The sequence below is a fragment of the Aplysia californica genome, unplaced genomic scaffold (assembly GCF_000002075.1).
Source record: "Aplysia californica isolate F4 #8 unplaced genomic scaffold, AplCal3.0 scaffold00835, whole genome shotgun sequence".
Lineage (NCBI taxonomy): Eukaryota > Metazoa > Mollusca > Gastropoda > Aplysiida > Aplysiidae > Aplysia > Aplysia californica.
Genome location: NW_004798105.1, coordinates 276,694 through 295,811, shown reverse-complemented (window position 1 = coordinate 295,811; position 19,118 = coordinate 276,694). Strand labels below are relative to the sequence as shown.

Sequence of the window (19,118 nt, the reverse complement as noted above, 5' to 3'; positions counted from 1 at the left end):
GGGGGGGGGTCTTGAACCAGTGTAATGCTACACTTTTTAAAAACTTTATCAGAATTCCACTGTAAAAAAATCTAAATTGTTTTATTTGTTTAAGGCACTTTTGACATTGACTTGAGTCTATTTTTTTTCCTTAGTAGGCTAAAAAAGAGTGTGTGCAATATTTTGCTTGAATGATTTACTCTGTTATTCTTTAGTGATTGTAGAATTGCATATATTATTAAGTGCTTGTATGTGTAAGTATATTTTTCATGAATATTATGTAATGCGCATAGAACAATGATTGTTACACGGTTTGTGCGATATAAAGGTCATTTTTTAAGGCCTATTATTATAAGCGGACAATATAATGTTACTGGATTTGGGGGGTTAAGAGACAAATGTAACAAAAGTGAAAGAAGGGGAGGGGGGGGGACAAAAAGTCTCCCAAAATGTGTAAGATTATAATATATGAATAACTGGCCTTAGGTCTTGGTCCACCCACCCCAAGCCTTCTCTTCTTCTTGGCCTAACCACCCACCCACAGCTGGGATCAGGGGAGGTCACTCTGATGATTTTTCCGCGAGTAGTTTTCCCTTGCTTACCTTCCTTCCCTGTTGTTGTTGAGATCAAAGTTCATCCGGCACACAGCACTAGCAGCAACATGGCGAGTATGAGGCTGATCGGAATGGCAAATGGACTTCGATCCACCTTTGGATTGTCCAGTAAGTACATCAATTTGGTCTTTGCTTTTCTCAAAATTAGATGCTTTAAATTGCGTTTTATTCTTTTCTTTTTGTTGCGGAAGCTGCCCCGAACGGCTTCATAGAAATAAATAGGAAAGTTGATGGTTGACTGATCGAAAGAATTGACCACAGAGGATTTGCATTGTCAAGGCTAACTTCACGAGACTTTGTCACACTGTAAAGGTCATTTACCTTTGAAAAGATTATGAGTTACATGATCATGAATATAATGCTCTAAAACTAGTACTATGAATACATTGTGAAGTATCATATTGCGAATAATTCTAGATCTATAAACCCCCTGACCCCTCTGTAAATATTTGGTTCCTGCCTGATACTTGCAACACCAAAATCAGTGAATCAGCGAAAGTTCAGCTGTTGCTTTATTTTTGTACTTGATCAGCTTCTATCAGTGTGTTTGGCCAGGTACTTTTTTTCTGATGTTGCACTCCTTAGTGCCTATTATTACGGATATTGGTTATTTTCATTAAGTTAGCAGACGATTTAACTCCAGCTTTCTTCCATGTTCACAGAAAACTGCAGATTATTTTCGTCTTCTCATGTGATGAGCGGTAAGTAGGCTACAGTGTAACCTCAACGTTGCTCTACTCTCTGTGAACTAATTAATTCCTTTGTAGCAAATTGAATTTGGTGTCTTTTGTGTATGGTTTATTATGTCACTTGTATGTACACGAGATGTCAGTGCCTCATATATATGCATTTAACTTTGATAGCTTTGGTTCAGCGCTACTTCATGATTCATGGTGAAACTACTTATTTTTTATCCTATAAAACTGGTATTGACAAAATCAGCAGTTGAATCTTGCTATGCGCATGTGGGATAACTGTACAAGGCATCAAGAGTAAAGTTTTTGTGACAGGAAAGGATTGACAGTATATCTCAGATGTGATTCCATTGAAGAGACTTTGGTGCTTGACAGATGTTAAACCTGCCTGCAATCTTAGAGTTATGAGTGCCTACTTACTATTTCATAATAGGCCTATTTATTTGTATCAGAAGTACTCATTTAGTGCTGTTTTTTTATCTTGCTGATAAACTAAAAGCAAAAAGACGTTTGATTATTCCATTCAAACTACAAACATAAGGAACATAGATGATAGTCTTGTCCTGCTGTACTCTGTTACAGTTGTGTGTTATGAAGGTCAAAGTCCAATCATGGAGTTGAGGGTTTTATTATGGATTTCAAACACAGCCGCTTTCTTTGTAAATACATGCAAGTACGGACATTTTTCTTGTAAGAAATTACTGCATCTGTTTCATTTGGGAACTCTTTCTTAATTTTTTCATTTTTCAGTTCTTATTATGTTGTATTTTAAATATGACGAATATTTCTTAGTGAAAATGATTAGGTGTGGAAATAAGCCAAGGTCTTTGACACTTTGACAGAACTGATATAATAATATAATATATACACATGTACACCTCACTTTCGGAACAGATCATGATTGAGAATTTCAGATCTGTTCTTGTTATTTATATTTTGGAAATTTATATTGATAATTTGATACTGAAAATTTTAGTTTCAATTTTGTCTCAAGTTTTTGGCAGTGTCCGACTTTGTGTGAGGTCACTCAGTTTATTTGGGGGAAAAATGTCCACCACAATTGCTAAAATGTTTTTGTACAGTGCTCGGGTTTACTGAGATAGTATCAACAATTGTAATGATGATGTTGTGATGTTATGATGTATAAAAGACAAAAAAAGTTTGCCCTAATTTGCTGGAAGAATGGATAGTGTTGGACACCAACAATTTGTATGTCCAGACAGATGTCCTCAATGTGGTCTTTGTTTGTATTTTGTAGGAAAATATGTCAACCTTGAAGTCGCTGACGATGTCGGAGTTGTACGTTTTGACAGTCCGGATTCAAAGGTATTCCCTACTGTATTGTTGTTGTCTCTGGCAGTGTGTGGATGTGTAAGAACGTGTAAAATGACTAAGTTGGTGGTGAAAAATAATGTCCCAAAGAGTACACAAATTATTGTCTCTCTCTCTCTCTCCCTCTCTCTCTCCCTCTCTCTCTCTCTCTCCCTCTCCCTCTCTCCCCCCCCACCTCTCTCTCTCTCTCTTACTCTGCCCTTGCCTCTAATTTTATGAAGTTTGTATGTTTGTGGCTGTGTGCTCTTTTTTACCTAAGACTGACGGTACATATATTATATATGTACACTAGACCGGTACATCTCTTCAGCGAGTCTTATCAAACATAATTATCAATCATCCTTATCTCCACTCCTTCTTTTCTTTTATGTTACTCCAGCTCTAAGTGTAACACCTAATCTTTGGCTCGTCTATGACTTACTTGTGTTGCAAGTGCTGTAAAACTTGTACTAAAACTAAATCTCTTACGTCTTGAGTTTTCCATAAATACAGTATACCAGTCTCTTCTGTCTTTCGCTGTCTTTCGCCGAGTCTCAGGGTATCTGACGGCTGCCTCGTCCGTTGGCTCGTCCACTGACTGTTCTCTGACTGTGATACAATAATTTATAACTGTTTCTGACAAGAACATTGCGTCGCTCGCCTGATAGGTAGTTGTGTCAAGTTTTCAAGAGAAGGTGTAGAGGTTGTTCATCAGGCTTACTTTGTCAGTTTACAACTAATAATAATGCAGGCAATTTCTGTAGCGCCCACTCCGGTACAATACAGCTCTAGGCGCTTTACAATACCTTTATCTCAACGCAAAAGACACATGTCAGTGAAGCAGACATTTCTACCATCAGAGCACAATTGATGACAATATACACATCACTTTATGAACATCAGAGTGCTAGGAGTAAGAAAGTTTCACTGTCAAGATGGCATTTTCTTTTAAAGTTTATTTTTTTATGAATTGTAAATTTTGCGTTCGACTTTGTACCCCTCAAATGTTGTGGGAGAGAGTTCCAAACAGATGGAATTTATAACAAAAAGTACGCACAGAACATCAGGGTTTTGTTGGCTCAGGGTGAAAGAGTCGGTGCGAGACAATGGAATACTCTCTTGCTCTCTCATACATGGTGTGGGGAAACATTTGATGAAAGAAGTTCCAACACGTTGCCAGAGTCAGACTTCAAACCTGATACCTTTGGCATGGTATGCAAGTACTATGTACTGTACCTCTTTCTTTCATGTATCTGTGTGCGACGGATCATGGGTACGTCACAAACATTTCATAGTGGATGGTTGGAGGGTGCACTAGTATGTTTTGCTCCTTCTTTTCTATCAAAGTCTATCATTCTTATTAAATCTCTTCTCCTTTTTTATGTTTGTTTCTCTTTAGTAACACCTCTAATCTTCAGCACTTTTATGTAACCTAATTGTGTGCTGTCAAACTTTTACTAAAACAAAAACAAACAATTCTGACGATTTCATACCCTTTTTTTCTCTGTCTTCGTGAAGGTGAACACTTTGAGCCAGGCCATGCAGTCAGAGTTCTATGACTGCATCCAGCAAATCAACAGAGATGAAAAGATTAAGGCTGCTGTGCTCATCTCCAAAAAGCCAGGTTGTTTCATCGCTGGGGCAGACATTGGGTAAGCAGATTCAATCATAATGGTAATTATAATGAAAATAATGACAAAGATTGCTTCTGTTGCACCTACTCACTGGTGGCTCCAGGCGCTTCACAGTAAAATAAAATTTTAATTAACGTTTCATGCATACTGGTGCATCCAACCTACAACAATCCTTTCAAATACATGTACACCCGTAGTCTGACAGAAGAACACATACACAAAAAGACAATCACTGTGGCTACTGATCACACTTGTTGTTGGGAGAAGAATCAAACTAGTTTTTCTTCCTGCTAGTTTTGTTTTTTAGACTGAGTTGTGTGTCTACTCCATTGCTTGAAACTGTGCTCTGTTTGTCCATGGATGGCAGAAATGAGAAACAGTGGATAGTGACTGCTGGATACATATCATGGGAGGAAGTTTAGTTGGAGTAAATGTTGTAATGTTGTTAACGTTTCACTGAATTTCTGTTTAGCTATTTCTTTGGACAACTTTAGTCGTTGGTTTCCAGCAAGAGTCGTCATACTTGTGGTGTTTAGTATTGGGAATCTAAAAGGGTATGAGGGTGTGTCATAGAATTTCACAGGTGTGATAGCGTAAATTTTGAATTTTGCATTTGATGACTTACGAAGAGAGTGAGCTATTCTTAGTTGGGATTTTTTTAGAGAAAGAAAGGGAGAGGGGGGTACTCTTTCTTTCGTAATTGCCAGTGTATAACTATAGTTTCTGTTGCAAGTTCTGGCTTAAGACATAGTGGATTTCCCTCCTTTGGTGTGGGAGTCACCAAAGATGTTATGATGGATCAGTGAGTTTCTCTCATGAAGTTCAGTTTCCTCTTGTTCCGTTTCCCCAGTATGATCGACGCATGCAAAACGGAGGAAGAGTCTGTGAAGCTGGCACAGGCGGGCCAGGAAGCCTTCCAGGCAATGGAGGACAGCAAAAAGCCGTTTGTGGCGGCCATCATGGGCACTGCTCTCGGCGGAGGACTCGAGGTGAGGGTTGTTGGTGGGAAGGGAGGAAGGAAGGAAGAGAGGAACGGCTTGTTACGACCTCTCAACTCTGTTTCTTTGTCCATAGATTTTTTAATTCAGTTTTTGTATTCAGTTTTTGTGAATGAGATGGCAATGTTTTCTGTGAGCCTTTCCGACCAGGTCCATGAGGTCCATGTATTGTACGTGAGATGTGCTGACAGAATGAGTCACTCCTCGCAGTCAAGAAATGAAGATATTACCAGAAAATGGACATTAGGGCCAAATTTGTGGATGCTCAACAGATTTTTTTTTTTTTCAAGTTTAACAAGTCTCTTGTCATTTCTTACAAATAAATTATACAAAGTCAACCCATAAATTTGACATATGTATATATTTCCATAGAGCCAAAACCGGAGAAATAAATCATTTAGTCAGCAGAAAGGCAGGCTCAAAGACTCTGACAAATTTCAATCCGCAATGTGTAACATATTATTTAATCATAATCTGTCACCCAATTGTCGCTCCATGAAGTGTCATGATTCTGATTCTGTTTGCTTTCACTCTTTTAGTTGGGAATATCTGTGTGTTACAACTTTTAGAAAATCTTAATTTCATTATCATTTTTTTATTGGGAGTGTGGTGATAATATTTCAATAGTTTCTTTGAAAAAAAATCTTTTTTAGATGGTCTAACAGTTTACAACAGTGTGTAGATCTGTTGTCTTTTTGTTTTGAACTTGAACTCCACCGTTTTGTTTGGTTTAGAAAAAAAAAAAATTTTCCTACGTGTTTACCATTGGCTTCTGGCGGTGTTTCTTGGGGTGTCAAACCTGCGGGATTTCGCATTTCTCGAGACATTTTGTGTGGGGAAGATTTGAGCTGTGTTGTTTGTGCTCATTTTCTATGGGGAAGATTTGAGTGTCATTTTCTATGGGGAAGATTTGAGTGTCATTTTCTATGGGGAAGATTTGAGTGTCATTTTCTATGGGGAAGATTTGAACTGTGTTGTTTGTGCTCATTTTCTATGGGGAAGGTTTGAGTGACATTTTCTATGGGGTAGGTATGAGTGACATTTTCAATGGGGAAGATTTGAACTGTGTTGTTTGTCCTCAGACCACGCTGGCCTGCCACTACCGCATCGCCATGAACAACAAAAAGACGAGCCTTGGTCTGCCTGAGGTGTTGTTGGGTCTGCTGCCAGGTGCTGGTGGGACGCAGAGGCTGCCTCGTTTGGTGGGTCATTAGTAGTGGTGGGGGAGGGGGGGTCATTGCTCATTAGTAGTGATGGTGATGGGGTGGGGGGGAGTCATTTTTAGATTTTAATGGTGTAGCTAACTCTCCGTACCGATTTATTACTTGCATGACTGGGGGAGGGTGGGCCATCATTAATGGTTCATTTATTTACAGACAAAAGAAACAAGTGTTCATTTATTCGCTAATAAAAAACTTTGTGGACGGAACTCAACTCTAATATCTACCCTTGGCTCCAGGTCAAAGCTTTGTGAACAATGTCACTATATGATGTCTGTTGTAGCCTCCTGTAAATGTCTCTTGGTGGTCGGAGGGTGTCACTGTTAAGTCCTACTTCTTTCCCTTGCTTTCCTCTGTTGTTCCTGCCCCTGCCTAGCTTTATCCCAGCCCTAAGTGACTGTCGTTGTGTCCTGGTGCTTCTCTTTACTCGTGACCCAAGGTCTGGGATGCACCGCCTGGTGAGTTAAGAGAGATCAAATCTTCAAATTCATTCGAAAGTCAGCTCAAGTCATTTCATTTGTTAGGTTCAAGATATTAGATAGATGTTTATTCAGAGAACCGTGTGCAATTTATAATATAACATATTATGTTACTGGTGTATTTGTGAAGGGCTCGGAGCCTGTGTTCCCTAATCAAGGTTGCGCACCATAAAAGTGTCAGACATTCGTTACTCTCTTGTAGCACCTCTAATATTCGGCACCTATATGACCTTATTGTGTTGCAAGTGCCGTAAAACTATTACTAAAACTAAAAACTAAAATACATTCTTTTTTTCTTCTCGTTCATCTAAATGGACGACCCAGTCTCTGTTGTGAAGGCTGCTGTCTGCCACAGGTCCTCCAGGCTCTGGCAGAGTTGTGGGTCTCCTTGCCTAGGGTTAGGCCTATATTTCCATCATTTACTATTGTCGTTATCATCAGTGAAACATACAAACTAACAAACAAACTGGTGACTGTTGGTTTGTCCATGAGCAGGTGTCGGTGCCCAACGCCCTGGACATGATGCTGACTGGCAAGATGATCAAGGCCAACAAGGCCAAACGTATGGGGCTGGTGGACATGACCGTGGAGCCCCTAGGTGAGTACACGAAGGGGGAGGGGGGGGGGGGTGGTTGGTGGGTGTTCTGGTATAGTTTGTTCCTTTGGGTTTTTTTGGGGTTTTTTTTTGTTGTTTTTTTTAACTGCTGATGTTTTTTTACCCTCCCATCCACACAATTTAGATGATTTAGGAGGCGGGCTTCTGACCCAGCCTGTCAGGGCCAACCTGAGCTGAGAGGGATATAACATCCTAGCACAAAGACAGACAGACATTCTTGATTTTAAAAATTCTTCCCTCTTAGGAATTGAACTCAGGTCTCCTGCATGCGACAGTGAAGCGCTGTCAGGAGCCCGACGTTGTGTCTTTGGCAAAGACTCTTAACATGAATTTTCCTCTCTTCACCCAGGTGGGGATGGGTACTCGACTATAGACAGCGAAAGATCTTGTTAGTTTGTTTGTGTTTGAGCGCTTACAATCCGCAGCTTTCACTGTATGCCTCCTGGGAGGCGGAGAATGTTTGTGAGTGTTCAAGGGTCTGCTAGGGTAATAATAGTTGTAAAACACTAAGAGTATGCTGTTGGTTGTGGACATGTGCTGAATTAATGCAATTTTGAATTATTATTATTTCTCGTGAGTGGTCATCCATGGTTTCGTGTTTTCCCGCAGGACCGGGCGTGGCCGACCCGGAGCAGAATTCTCTGGCATTCTTGGAACAGGTCGCTGTACAAACTGCCAGGTAGGACTTCTTTTTTTTTTATGCTGGTGTTTTTACGTCTCCATTGTCACAATGTTAGGTTATTTAGGAGACAGGCTTCCCGATCCTGACTGTCAGGGCCAACCCGTGCTGAGAGGGATACAACATCCCAGCCGAAAGACCGAGATACTTGGTAAAAGTTTCTCCCCCACTCGGAAATCGAACTTGGGTCTTGTGGGTGCGACTGAGAAGCACCTATCTGCTACTGCACAAGCACTGGTCGAGTAGGACTGACTGAGGGGATGGAGCTTGTGTTTATGGCTTGTTGTAGGAACGTGTTGAGGTTGTGGGCGTTGTTCTTTCGTAGCTGCCAGCCAGTATGTAAAAGACATTATTTGGTACACTTTTGGGGATCGGAGTTCGTAAGTACGTTTCTATGTCAGAGAATATGTCACCTCTGTGTTCCAGTGTTGTTCCTCTCGGATTTGCTGATGCTGAAGAAGAATAATGAACTTTCAAGATGGGATTTGTAAATAATAATGAGAACAAAACTCATAAGTCAGTTAAAGAGATTTTTACTAACATTTCTAACGTTATTGTTGCAGGTCTGTTTGTAACAGTTTGAATTAATTACATATAGAAAAGTGTGTGTGAAGGGTGTGGGGAGGCAGGGTTACATGTCCAGTGCCCACCGTCTTGACCTGAGGTGTACGTAGAGTCTGCTTTTCAGTCTTGAAAAGTTGCCGCCTACGATCTTGTCTGTCCCTGCTGGAGTTAAGTGTTTCACATGACGTCACTGGCTAGAGTTAATTGTTTCACATGACGTCACTGGCTTAAGTTAAATGTGTGGGTGGTTGGCGGGTGCTCTGGTGTGGTTTGCTCCTTCTTTCCTATCAAACATCTATCGTTCTTATCTCCCCCTCCTTCTTTTTTATGTTTGTTACTCTCTTGTAACACCTCTAATCGTCTAGCGCTCATATGACCTTATGCAGTTGCGAGCGCCGCAAAATCTCTACTAAAACTAAAACTAAAGAGTTAAATGTTTCACCCGACATCACTGGCTAGAGTTAAATGTTACACATGACGTCACTGGCTAGAGTTAAATGTTACACATGACGTCACTAGCTAGAGTTAAATGTTACACATGACGTCACTAGCTAGAGTTAAATGTTACACATGACGTCAATGGCTAGAGTTAAGTGTTACACATGACGTCACTGGCTAGAGTTAAGTGTTACACATGATGTCACTAGCTAGAGTTAAATGTTACACATGACGTCACTAGCTAGAGTTAAGTGTTTCACGTAACGTCAGTGGCCTGTTCTCTCCTCCTGTACAGAGATCTTGCTGCCGGTCGCTTGAAGAGAACTCCCCGCAAGAAGGGAATGTCTGACAGTGAGTGATCCCCCTTTTATTTATTTGTTTTTTGTCCTGTGTCCCTTATTCGGGTGCAATGTTAATGATATATATATGTGACCCATCGTGGTGAAATCAGACGCTCGTTAAAATAATGAAATCGAAGAAAACGGCATATTTCTTCCCATTTGGCTTTTTTTTTTCGAATTTTTATTTTTGGATTCAACGTCTTTTATGTCTTTGTAAAATCAAATTCCTGTAATGATTTTACTGAAAAACTTTGAATAAAAGCACGAAAAATGTAAATTTACAGTTTCCAAGGACTCTCCAGCTTTGGTAGTCACCAAATTTTGGCAGCCATTTTCTTGCAGATTTTATCTCAGAAACCAGGTAACCCTCAGCTACTTTAATCAGTATTAACCATGTTTTTAGGCACAGTAGAATTGTAATTGTGAATAGGCTGATTCATCAATGTCTTGCTCATTAATGTGCCTGAACTGCAACAGGGAACTGCTGCTTTTTCTATCCTAATCCACACTATCGTCATTTTCCTCTACTTCTTTTATATGTTTGTCACTCTCTTGTGACCCGCTATTTCCGGGGTGCCTTGATAGTCGAAGCAGACTTTGTGCTGTTGAAGCTAGAGAGGTGAGCAGAGTAAGCCCACTTCCCTGTAAGGATTTCTCTGTTGACATCCACCCTGTGGCGCTTTTATGACCTTATGTAGTTGCGAGCGCTGTAAAACTTTACTAGAACTAACTAACGCCTCCCCCTGCCCCAGAAATCATGGACAAGCTGCTGGGCTACGACTTTGGCAAAAACTTTGTGTTCAACAAGGCCAAGGGACAAGTGATGAAGATGACGGGCGGCCTGTACCCAGCGCCACTCAAGATCTTAGAGGTCAGTCCTGGGACGCATGTGGCCTTGGGGTGGAATTTATCGTGATAATAATAATCTTCAGTTACATTTATGTAATGCGTTTCCAATAGGAAAGTTCTCACTACGCTTGACAGTTATACAAAAAAATATACTTCTAATAGGGATCTTTTCTCTCTCTCTCTCTCTCTCTCTCTCTCTCTCTCTCTCTCTCTCTCTCTCTCAATCTCTCTCTCTCTCAATCTCTCTCACACACTCTTCCCTATCCCTCTCTCTACAGTTTTATTGATATTACATTGATCGAGACAGTAAGAGCAGTAAAAACATGCCTCTGCCAAAAGATATTAAATGCGTTTTAAACATTTCCAGGGAATTCGAGTCTATGATGTATCTAGGTACGTCATTCTACAACCGAGGAGCATAGTATGAAAAGGAGTGCTGTCCATAGAATGTGTAGTTCACTAATGGTTTGAGTAAAATTGAGGTATCACTTGATGACCTAAGGCTTCTACCATTTCAGTTTTCATAAATGTTTTATAAACAATTCCTTACTTCTGGGCTAAGGAAAAGGTCCTTTTTTTTGATCTGTGCACCTCATTTTATCACCGTTGTGGAAGTGGGACTTTATTTTGTCACTTTTGTGGAAGTGAGACTTTATTTTGTCACCTATTTGGAAGTGATTTTGGTTACTGGATGAGAAGAACGGCTCTAATGACCATCTGTCCATGATAATCAGCTGTACGAATGACCACCCTCCCACTTTCCCCCTTTACCCCGCGGGGAGGTGCTACTGACTGAAGTGTCTTTAGGCCTTTCCCGAAAGGGGGACATTAACCATGTTCTTAATGCACAGTAGAATTGTAATTGTAAATGGGCTGATACATCAATGTCATGCTCATAACTGTGCCTGAAATGCAATAGGGAACTGCTGCTTTTTAAAAAATGTTTGTTACTCCCTTGTAACACCTCGAATCTTCTGGCGCTCATATGACCTTATGCAGATGTGAACGCTGTAAAACCTCTGCTAAACCAAACAAAAAAGTGACGCTGTCCGTGACAATCAGCTGTACAAACGACCACCCTCCCACTTCCCTCCTTGTGTTTTCTGACGTGACGGTGACTCTGTCCATGACAATCAGCTGTACAAACGACCATGACATGACAATGACATTGTCAGAGACAATCAGCTGTACAAATGACCACCCTCCCACTTCCCCCTTGTGCTTTCTGACATGACAGTGACTCTGTCTAAGACGTGCACTTGTCTAAGACAACCACATTTCTCCTTGATGATGGGTGGCAGTCCTGGACAATTTTGCCTCGGTAATATTTCATGAGACAGTGTTACTAGTGTCGCGGGCATTATTGCATACAGACACATAAGTCATTTTTGGCGGCCTTTGAGATACGTCTGTATGCAATTCCGCCTGCATGATGGATGTGGGTACACAAGTTTATATTTCTCATGTCTTACATTAGCTATCTGTCATTAGTTTGTCTCTGTGATGTCTGTGGTGTATGGAATTTTTATTTTTTTTCCTGTTTGTGTTGTAGGTTGTGAGGACCGGCCTGGACAAGGGACTGAAGGAAGGCTACGTCGCAGAGAGAGAAGTGAGTGCATGTTTCTGCTCTTTGTTATAGGAATGTAGATCATAATTTGTATGTGGGTGTTTAGCGGGTGCTCTGGTATGGTTTACCCCTTCTTTACTATATAACGTCAAAGATAGTACAAGACAAGATGGGCCACTCAGCCTAAAAAGTGTCCGCAGGAAGTATGCTCTTTGCTTCAGATGGCGCTGCAGTCTGTTTTGAAGCTCTCTTTCGTTTTTCCAGAAGAAGAATAGGAATAGCACCTCCTTGCGTGCGCAGATCGACTGCTGTTCATCAGCAGTTCGGGTACGTTCAGTGCGGAGTTTTAGGTTTTTTTCTATTTTAATGACCTCTCGCCCTTAATTCTAAAGTCAAATTAAACGAAGAAAACCATCTCCTTTTCCTCCGGAAGAGGTTTTTTGTCAGCGTAACCATTTTTAAAAGCGTTCTTCCGAAATTTATCCCAAAACTTGCTAGTTTCACTTTGATTTTTTAAAACTCAAGTAGGGTAACTCTGTTCGCAAAGAGTGCGCTTTTGTGAAGAGGGCGCCACCAAATTTTGAGGACACTTTTTTAATTGGCTCAAAGAGAGAAGTGGCCCATCTTGTCTTGTACTATCTTTGATAACGTCTATCGTCCTTATCTCCCCTCCTTTTATTTTGTGTTTGTTACTCTTTTGTAATGCCTCTAATCTTCGGCACTTATATGGCCTTATTGTATTGCGAGTGCCCTACAACACTTACTAAAAAAATGTAACAAATAATTTGTATAGTGCCTACTCCTTGGCGCACACAGCTCTAGGCCCTTGACATTTATATTGGAGTACAGAGAACAGTAACTGTGAAATAATTCATATTTGTTTATATGAATGAAGAAATTACGCACTCACTCACACACATTCACTTAGTCACACACGCACACACGCACATGCACACATGCACACACACGCACACACATACACACACACACACACTCACACACGTATTCACGCACACACATTTACATCCCATTTACCTCTAAGTTTCCCCCCTGTCCCATCAATGACCCTTTTGCCTCTGCATTTTCTTCTGTCCCATTTATGTCCTGTTTACATCCCATGTAAATTTCCCTGTGTCTCATCTGCCAGGGTTTCGGCAAGCTAGCGATGACACCCGAGTCCAAAGCCCTGATTGGCCTGTTTAACGGACAGACGGCCTGCAAAAAGAACAGCTTTGGAAAGCCACAGAAAAAGGCCACGTAAGAAATTTATCGTGATATGGTGGAATCAAGCGCTCGTTAATTTTGGGGCATATGGAGTTATTGGTATTATCTTAAAGTTAAAGCTTGTTCATTTGTCTTGCTTTTGTTGAAAATAAGACACCTACCTATTTTGAATAGAAGTGGAGATATTTAGGATTGAAGGAGGTGGGGTCACCAAATGACAGAGTAAAATTAGCTAGAAAATGGCTGTCGTAAACGACATGAAAATGCTTAGGTTTATTCACATGTATTTGGAATATTCATTTATTTGCAATATTTGACAACTTATCATTAATGGATTTTTATTTTCGTATGTTTTAAGCCCTATGTGTTATACTGAGGTTTTACTGTATTTAGGATTCTGATTTTGTTTATTCTTGTGTTTTCCTTGCTTTGCTCATCGATTCTTAAGTATCACACTGGTACCTCATGTCTTGTGTTTTCTTTGATCGGCAATGCTGAAGTATCAAACTGTCACCTGAAGGTGGTTGGCAGTTGCTCTGGTGTGGTTTGCTCCTTCTTTCCTATCAAACATCTATCATCTTTATTTCCCCTCCTTCATACATGTGTTTCTTACTCCTTTGTAACACATCTAATCTTCGGCACTTATATGACCTTATTGTGTTGCAAGTGCCGTAATGCACTTACGAAAAATACCAAAAAACTGTCACCCTCAAGTCATGTGTTTTCCTTACTTTGATCACCAGTAGCAAAGTGTCACCCTCATGTCTTGTGTTTTTCCTCATCCCTTTCAGCACTGTTGGAATCCTGGGAGCTGGCCTGATGGGGGCGGGGATTGCACAGGTCTCTGTGGATAAAGGCATGAAGGTGAGACTGGGAAAGGATGGGGGGTGAGAGTGGATGACGTGGGGTTGGGGGAGAGTGGGGGTCAGTAGGCGGTAGGGGGGAGGGGGGAAGGTAGAAACAGCCTGCCTGTTACATGATGTAGATGGTGGCGTAAAAGATTTCTGGTCGTTGACGTGAGAAGGGGTACCAGTACGTGATGCTGGCTGGTGATTCTCATGGAGCGAGTTCTGGAGTTTGTCAGCCCCTGACCCAGTGACCTTTATGAAGTCATGACGTTGTGGGCGGTTGGCAGGTGCTCTGGTGTGGTTTGCTCCTTCTTTCCTGTAAAAAAATCTATCGTCTCTATCTCTCCTCCTTCTTTTTTGTGTTTGTTACTCTCTTGTAACACCTAATCTTCGACACTTATATGACCTTATTGTGTTGCAAGTGCCGTAAAACTCTTTCTAAAACAAAGTCCTAACGTTGCGATTTTTATGAGGTCATAGCCTGTTAACTTTGTTAGGTGATGACGTAATGAACTGTACAAGTATGAGCTTGTGACCTTGTAAGGTCATATCTTGTGAACTTTGTGACGTCATGACATTGTGAACTTTGTGAGGTTGTGACACTGTGACCTTGCCCTGTCCCCAGACGCTGCTGAAGGACATGTCGCTGCAGGGTCTGGCCCGGGGCCAGGACCAGGTACAGAAGGGCTTTGACCTGTCCGTCAAGAAGAAGAAGATATCTAGGTACAGTCGTCTGTTTGTTGGAGTCTCTTCCTTTTTGTCTGTCTGTCTGTCTGTTTTTGTCAGTCTTTCTTCCTCCTGTCTGTGTCTCTGTTTGTCTGTCTGTGTCTATCTGTTAATGTTAGTCCCTTCCTTCTTGTATGACTGTCTGTTTGTTTTTGTCAGTCTTCCTTCCTCCTGTGTGTCTGTCTGTCTGTCTGTCTGTCTGTCTGTCTGTCTGTCTGTCTGTCTGTCTGTCGGTCTGCCTGTCTGGCTGGCTGGCTGGCTGTCTGGCTGTCTATCGAGCTATCTGTCTCTCTATCTGTTTTTGTCAGTCCCTTCCTTCCTGTAAAACTGTCTGTCAGTTTGTCTCTCTATCTGTTTATCTCAGTCTCTTCCTTGTCTATCTGTCTGTCTGTCCATTTTTCTCCATCTCCTTCTCTCTGTATGTTTTTCTTTCTCTACGTCTGTTCTCCTCAGTCCCCCTCAAGGTGTCTGTCTGTATATATCTGTCTCTTTCCATGTATGTCAGTCCCCTCCTACGTGGATGGTTGGCGGGTGCTCTGGCATGGTTTGCTCCTTCTTTCCTGTTAAACATTTTCCCTTATCTCTCCTCCTTCTTTTTTGTGTTTGTTGCTGTCTTGAAACACTTCTAATCTTCGGCATTTATATGCCCAAATGGTCGTGTGTGGGTGTGTCAACTAATGCCGACATGTGTTATCATGTTATGTGTGTGTGTGTCAACGTGTCAGGAATGTGAACTTTGTCCAACGTGTGAATATTTCCTCTATAGTTTCGAGAGGGACATGATCATCTCTAACCTTGACCCCACGGTGACCTATGACGGGTTCAAGGACTGCGACATGGTCATCGAGGCAGTGTTTGAGGACATTGACCTGAAACATCGCGTCATTAAGGAGGTGGAGGAGGTGAGGCTGGAGGGTGTCCTCTGTGTCTGTGTCTGTGTGTTGTGTGTTAAAACGTTCCCCCACGCCAGTCTGTGTGTAGGGTGTTAACACGTTCCCCTATATCTGTCTGTGGGAGGTACCCTGGAGCCAACATGTGAACAATAAACTCCCCTGTGTCATGAAGTAACTGGGTCTACGAAAACCTTCGGGTTTCTCCAGAAGGGACAAAGTTGGTTTACAAAATGATGTATCGGACATGCTTCCCTGACGCACAGATACCTCCTGCAGGGAGATGAAAAACCATTTTGTGTCGGATGCAATATCATCCTTAACAATCACGCATATCTTTATGGAATGTTTGGACTTTGGAGAGACCCAAAGAAAATATTTTACATGTACTAATCTGAAGAACTTTGTTTTCCATCATTGATCCCAACAAAATTCTCAGTTTTATAAAGGCCTTTGGTCTTTACAGCAAAGTATAAACAGTGATATTTCAAACATGTAAAAGTTATTAGTTGTAAAGCACATAGAGCTTGCTGGAAAGCATGGGTATACTATATAAATGCAGTTATTATTAGTATTATTTGTTATTATTTCAGTGCTTATTTTCAGTAGTGTGCTCAGATTTCAGTTGTTGTAGTGTGCAACGTTTGTCAATTATTTCATGTCGAGAATTTTTTCCGCACCACCTCCCGCAGCAAATCTCGCCGGACTGTATCTTTGCCTCCAACACGTCAGCCCTGCCCATCTCTCAGATCGCTGCAGCCAGCAAACGGCCAGAGAAGGTGAGTGAGTTCTCATAACATCTGACTTTTGTTAGTAACTTGTGGCTACAACTGTGAACGCGGTGTGGCTACATTTGTGGGTGCATTGTGGCTACATCTGTGAACGCGTTGTGGCTACAGCTGTGAGTGTGTAGATACAACTTTTGTGCGCTGAGACTACAGGCATCTGTGGTGTAGCAGTAAGGCGCTTTGCTGTTACAGGAAGGAGACCCGAGTTCGATTCGTAAATTGGGAGAATTTTTATCGAGTGTCTCGGTCTGTCTGCTGGGATGTTGTATCCTTCTGAGCCCCAGTTGGCCTTGACAGGCAGCGTGGAAACCCACTTCCAAAATGCCTAATTTGTGTCAATGGGGGTGTGAAAACACCTTCTTTTAAAATAAAAGAGAATTGTCTTGTAGACTGAAACAAGCATAAGGGATATGTCCATGGGGGTGATTTACCCTCACACAAACATCCTGATGTGGTTGCTTCTTCTTTCCTGTCAAACATCTATCGTCTTTATCTCCCCTCCTTCGTTTTTGTGTTTGTTATTCTCTTGTAACACCTCTGGTCTTCAGCACTTATATGACCTAATTGTGTTGCAAGTGCTGTAAAATCTAACTAAATAATATATGCGTTGTATGTGCGGTAAAACTTTTCCTCTTCAACAACCCTCCCTCCTCCTCCCTCACCCTCACCCTTCCCCCAATCAGGTGATCGGCATGCACTACTTCTCCCCCGTAGACAAGATGCAGCTGTTGGAGATCATCACCACAGACAAAACCTCCAAGGACACCACTGGTGAGTAGTGGGTGGTTGGCGGGTGCTCTGATGTGGTTTGCTTCTTCTTTCCTATCAAACATCTTTTGCCCTTTTCTCCCCTTCTTCTTTTTTATGTTTGTTACTCTCTTGTAACACCTCTAATCTCCAGGCGCTCATATGACCTTATGCAGTTGCAAGCGCTGTAAAACCTCTACTAAAACTTAAAAAACACTGGTGAGTCATGCATCACTGCCCCAGGTCAAGGCTGTTTGTTGACCTCTGTGCGCATGAAAGGTCCAATTCTAGGCCAGGTGTTAACTTTTGTGTTTGTGGAGTCAGGTTCAAGGCTGTTTATTGATCTATGCTAGGGCTGTGGAGGTCACTGGTTCTTAAACGACTGTCTGAAACTGAACCCGTGTTCATCAATGTGTCTGTCTGCTGACCTGATGAACAAACGCCCTTAGTGGTTGGCGGGTGCTGTGGTGTGGTTTGCTTCTTCTTTCCTATCAAATATCTACTGTCCTGATCTCTCCTTCTTTTTTGTGTTTGTTACTTTCTTGTAACACCTCTAATCTTCGGCACTTATATGACCTTATTGTGTTGCAAGTGTCGTAACACTTTTACCACAACTAAAAATCAGCCTGAGTCACACAGAGTGGGTCTATGTGATGGGATGATGTAACCATTCTTTGATGGGGGAAAAAACTCTGTAGAATGTACAAAAGGTTAGTTGATTGAAGTAAGAAGAAAATGAATTATTATTGAAGGAAAAGAATGGCCATTTATATTGTGTTATGTTGCTTGAAATAATGCAGTAGATAAAGTTTCAAAAGTAAACCATGGGTGGTTGGAGGGTGTCACTGGAAGGTACTACGTCATTTCTTTTTGTCTGTTGTTTCTGTCTGCCTTTGCTCCGTCCCTGCACCATATGACCGTTGACCCCCCAGGGCAGTGCTACTGACTGAAGTGTCTATAGGCACTTCCCAAAGAGGGAACATTTACCTGTTCTTATTCACAGTAGAATTGTAAATGGGCTGATCCAACAATGTTATGCTCGTAACTGTGCCTTAACTACGACAGGGAACTGCTGCTTTTTCTTTCCTAATCCTTACTATCGTCATTTTCCTCTACTTCTTTTGTATGTTTGTCACACTCTTGTGACCCACTATTTCCAGGGTGCCATGATAGTCGAAGCAGACTTTGTGCTGTTGAAGCTAGAGAGGTGAGCAAAGTAAGTCTGATTCCCTGTAAGGACTTCTCTGTTGACATCCACACCTTGGCGCTCATATGACCTTTTATGCAGTTGCAAGTGCCGTAAAAACTCTACTAAAACAAAAAAACTAAACAAATGTATGTGTTGTTGTTCTCAACAAATGTGTGTGGGTGGTTGGCGGGTGCTCTGGTGTGGTTTGCACCTTCTTTCCTATACTTTACTTTTACTTTACTTTTCCACTCCAGCGGCCATTTGGGTTCTAGCCCTTCGGTCTGTCGATATGGCAAAGAATTTACAGGTTTTAAATCAGCTGTACCTTCTTTCCTATCAAACATCTATCGTCCTTATCTCCCCTCCTTCTATTTTGTGTTAGTTACTCTCTTGTAACCCCTCTAATCTTTGGCACTTATAACCTTATTGTGATGCAAGTGCTGTAAAACTCTTACTAAAGCAAAACAAACAAACCTCTACTGAAACTTAACAAATGTTTGTGTTGTTGTGCCCAGCGTCGGCGGTGGACGTGGGTCTCCGTCAAGGCAAGGTCGTCATCACGGTCAAGGACGGGCCAGGCTTCTACACCACCCGCATCCTAGCACCCATGGTCTCGGAGCTCTTGAGAGTTTTACAGGTAACTGAGGCCACTCGGTTTTTTCTCTCTCTCTCTTTCTCTCTTTCTTCCTCTATCCCTTTTTCTCTCTCTCTCTCTCTCTCTC

General features: G+C 41.6%; 1 protein-coding gene across 1 annotated transcript in view; it reads left to right on the top strand.

Moving 5' to 3' along the window:
* The first annotated feature begins 610 nt into the window (after positions 1–610).
* The window catches only part of LOC101856538 (trifunctional enzyme subunit alpha, mitochondrial), a 24,456-nt gene continuing 5,948 nt past the window's right edge, over positions 611–19,118 (top strand). Inside the window, exons 1-18 of the mRNA XM_005109966.3 lie at positions 611–701; positions 1,256–1,294; positions 2,547–2,614; positions 4,118–4,251; positions 5,084–5,222; positions 6,314–6,433; positions 7,426–7,528; positions 8,156–8,225; positions 9,523–9,578; positions 10,321–10,439; positions 11,970–12,026; positions 13,132–13,241; positions 14,000–14,072; positions 14,682–14,779; positions 15,549–15,684; positions 16,365–16,451; positions 17,144–17,231; positions 18,912–19,033. Of these exons, the coding sequence (XP_005110023.1) occupies positions 641–701; positions 1,256–1,294; positions 2,547–2,614; positions 4,118–4,251; positions 5,084–5,222; positions 6,314–6,433; positions 7,426–7,528; positions 8,156–8,225; positions 9,523–9,578; positions 10,321–10,439; positions 11,970–12,026; positions 13,132–13,241; positions 14,000–14,072; positions 14,682–14,779; positions 15,549–15,684; positions 16,365–16,451; positions 17,144–17,231; positions 18,912–19,033 (1,680 nt within the window). The 5' untranslated portion in view covers positions 611–640. The remainder of the gene's footprint in view (positions 702–1,255; positions 1,295–2,546; positions 2,615–4,117; positions 4,252–5,083; positions 5,223–6,313; positions 6,434–7,425; positions 7,529–8,155; positions 8,226–9,522; positions 9,579–10,320; positions 10,440–11,969; positions 12,027–13,131; positions 13,242–13,999; positions 14,073–14,681; positions 14,780–15,548; positions 15,685–16,364; positions 16,452–17,143; positions 17,232–18,911; positions 19,034–19,118) is intronic.